This window comes from Alligator sinensis, unplaced genomic scaffold, assembly GCF_000455745.1.
Source record: "Alligator sinensis unplaced genomic scaffold, ASM45574v1 scaffold505_1, whole genome shotgun sequence".
Classification (NCBI taxonomy): domain Eukaryota; kingdom Metazoa; phylum Chordata; order Crocodylia; family Alligatoridae; genus Alligator; species Alligator sinensis.
In genome coordinates this window covers 1,153,566-1,155,944 of record NW_005841940.1, presented here as the reverse complement: position 1 = coordinate 1,155,944, position 2,379 = coordinate 1,153,566, and the positions used below count along the sequence as shown (strand labels likewise).

The window sequence follows — 2,379 nt, the reverse complement described above, 5'->3', positions numbered from 1 at the left end:
ACCACTGCCCCCGAAGCCCTTCTTGTGTATGACAAGCTTGTAGACCTTGTTGGTTCTCATCCTGAACACGGGGCCGCCTCAGCTGCTCCAAGTTAAGAGTGTGGATGGCATCTTGTCTCCCTAGTAGAGAAAGGAAAAATTCAAACCTTTCCTTATTAAAACTCTTCTACATGGTCTGTGGTGATGTTCTGTGAGACTAGATCCTCTATATTTCAAGGATGAAACCTTAGAGGGTTGAGTTTCACCAGTAATCCACTGATACTTCACAACCCACGTGCTTCTAATAAATCCTTGACTACCAAAGACTTCTTCCGTAACACAGTGTTTTGGCATGCAGCACAACTGACCCAGAAATCTGATCCAACACATCAAAAACATAACTTCCTGCAATATGAACTATGAAAGAGTTGTATTATTACAGCAGTGGCACTTCTTCTACCCAGCAGAGGGCACCTCTTTATCCCTGTAGGCATAGGCTCACACACCAGTTTATCACATTGGACTACATTCTGGTCAAGTATTTTAAATGAACACTACAACCAGATTTTTTTCCCTTCTTGCTGTTTTCACTTAAAACTGGAAATAGGATGTTTTCTCCCTGAAGGATCTTCACCTTTGCAACTTACTCTCTTCCAAGCTGAACTTTATCAGCCTTGAGATCCTTTCAAGGGTGCCACACCATATTAGCGCTATTAGGTTTGCAAACATGTTTCACAAGATAAACCCAGAGACTTCAAGTAGGAAGGCAGTGTTAAAAACAAGCTGCCCTACTGTGGTCTTTCTTAGTTCTTTGCAATGGAAGAATGGCTCTATTATTTTTCTGTAGTCAAAAAATGAGTGAAAACTAAGAGCTGGCATTTTCTGAGTGGTGCTTTGAGTCTAAATGGTTGAGAACCACTTTTCCGGAGCCTGGTACATGGCTCTTAATGTCAGCCGTGACCAAACAAGTTGTTGATAACATTTTGTGTATCACTTCATTTCTTTCTGAGTTATACTGCAGCACTGCTTCATCTGCAACATGTTCAAATGTCATGTCAAGAGATTCAGTTAGGATCTTTAAGAGTCCTGCCTGGACTCAACCATTTCTCTGTTCACACAAATGGTAACTAACTAAACTCCCAAGGTAAAAAAGGAAAGTGGTATTTGGCTTGGATAGGAATCACCATGCCTGAGGTGGGGAGTTGTCCTGCCCCTTCCGCAGGCAGAGGGAGACCCTGGTGCACATAACACTTGAATGCGCCAGGCTGCAGCCCCTACGCCTCCACCACCTCCTCCTCCTGAGGTTCTGGATGAACTTCACCCCCCACCTTTTTATTTTTGGGCACCCCATCCGCAGCCCCACCAAGTCCAGGGACCTCCTGGTCAACCTCCTTGGCCCTGGCCAAGTGGGCCCTGTACATAGCCAGGAAGGAAGCTCTGGCCAGGAAGGTGCCTGGCCCAGGGACTGCAGGGCCACTTTCCTCTCATTCATCCCTGCACATTTCCAGGCAGAGTCCACCGGCTCCTTGGATGCCTTTGAAGACTGGTGGGTGCAGCCCGGGGGGCTCTGCTCAGTGTCCCCCTCAGGAGCCCTTTTTTACATTTTGACCCTTTAGACCCCATGCTACTCTTATCCTGCTTTTTCCTTAGTTGTCCCAAAAAAATAAATTAGTTGCATCTTTCACCCTTTGGCCCCACGCAATGGGGACCATTGCTTAGATGGGTGGGCCTTAAGGCCCATGTTAACTGAAAGATACAAATAGACAGGTGCAGAGTTGGACTAGATCAGCGGTTCTCAACCTTTTGCACCTTGCACACCACCTACATAAGGTCAAAAAATCCTAGTCCCACCAGTCGACGAGCAGGGTGGACGGGGCCCCCCAGAGACCAGCCAAAGAGTGTGCGTGGGGTGGGGGGGGGAAGAGTCCTATAACAGCCGACTGAAGCGTGTTGCTGCAGCCCAAGTCCCACCTAGAGGACCTTTGTGTCCCACTGGTTGAGAAACCCTGGGCTAGATGACCTCTGGCCCTTCCAGCCTGACTTCTCTGCAATTTGATCCAAAACGGAGCTTTCATAGAAACAAAGGTTTTCTGTCATCTCGGGAAATGAAAACCAGAATTTGCTGACTTGATTCTGAAGAGCCAGAGGCTCCTGGGCAGTTTGCAGCTCAAATATTCAGCCCCAAGACCCTGAAGCGACAGAGCCCAGGCTATCCTCAATGCCCAGGGAGACGCAGAGGGCTGGTGGGAACCACCTGGAAATCTGCCTGAGCTGCCCCAGGACGGGGCCTCTGCCCTGCAGCCCAGTCCTTCACGGGGAACAAAGCGCTCCTGCCTCCAGCTGTGGGGCCGGGACACGGAGCGAGCCGGGCAGCAGCGCGACCCCGCGTGGGAGCCGGAC

At 49.3% G+C, this 2,379-nt stretch overlaps 1 protein-coding gene across 10 annotated transcripts in view; it reads right to left on the bottom strand.

The window, feature by feature from the left end:
- The window catches only part of DEPDC5 (DEP domain containing 5), an 85,163-nt gene extending 84,960 nt beyond the window's left edge, over positions 1-203 (bottom strand). For 9 of the 10 annotated variants that reach the window (XM_025199280.1, XM_014518133.2, XM_025199282.1 and 6 more), the window contains exon 1: positions 3-202. In XM_025199280.1, the coding sequence (XP_025055065.1) occupies positions 3-60 (58 nt within the window). In that variant the 5' untranslated portion in view covers positions 61-202. Of the gene's footprint in view, positions 1-2 lie in introns of all 10 variants that reach the window. The other variant, XM_025199281.1, reaches the window with a different exon arrangement.
- Positions 204-2,379: the final 2,176 nt, after the last annotated feature.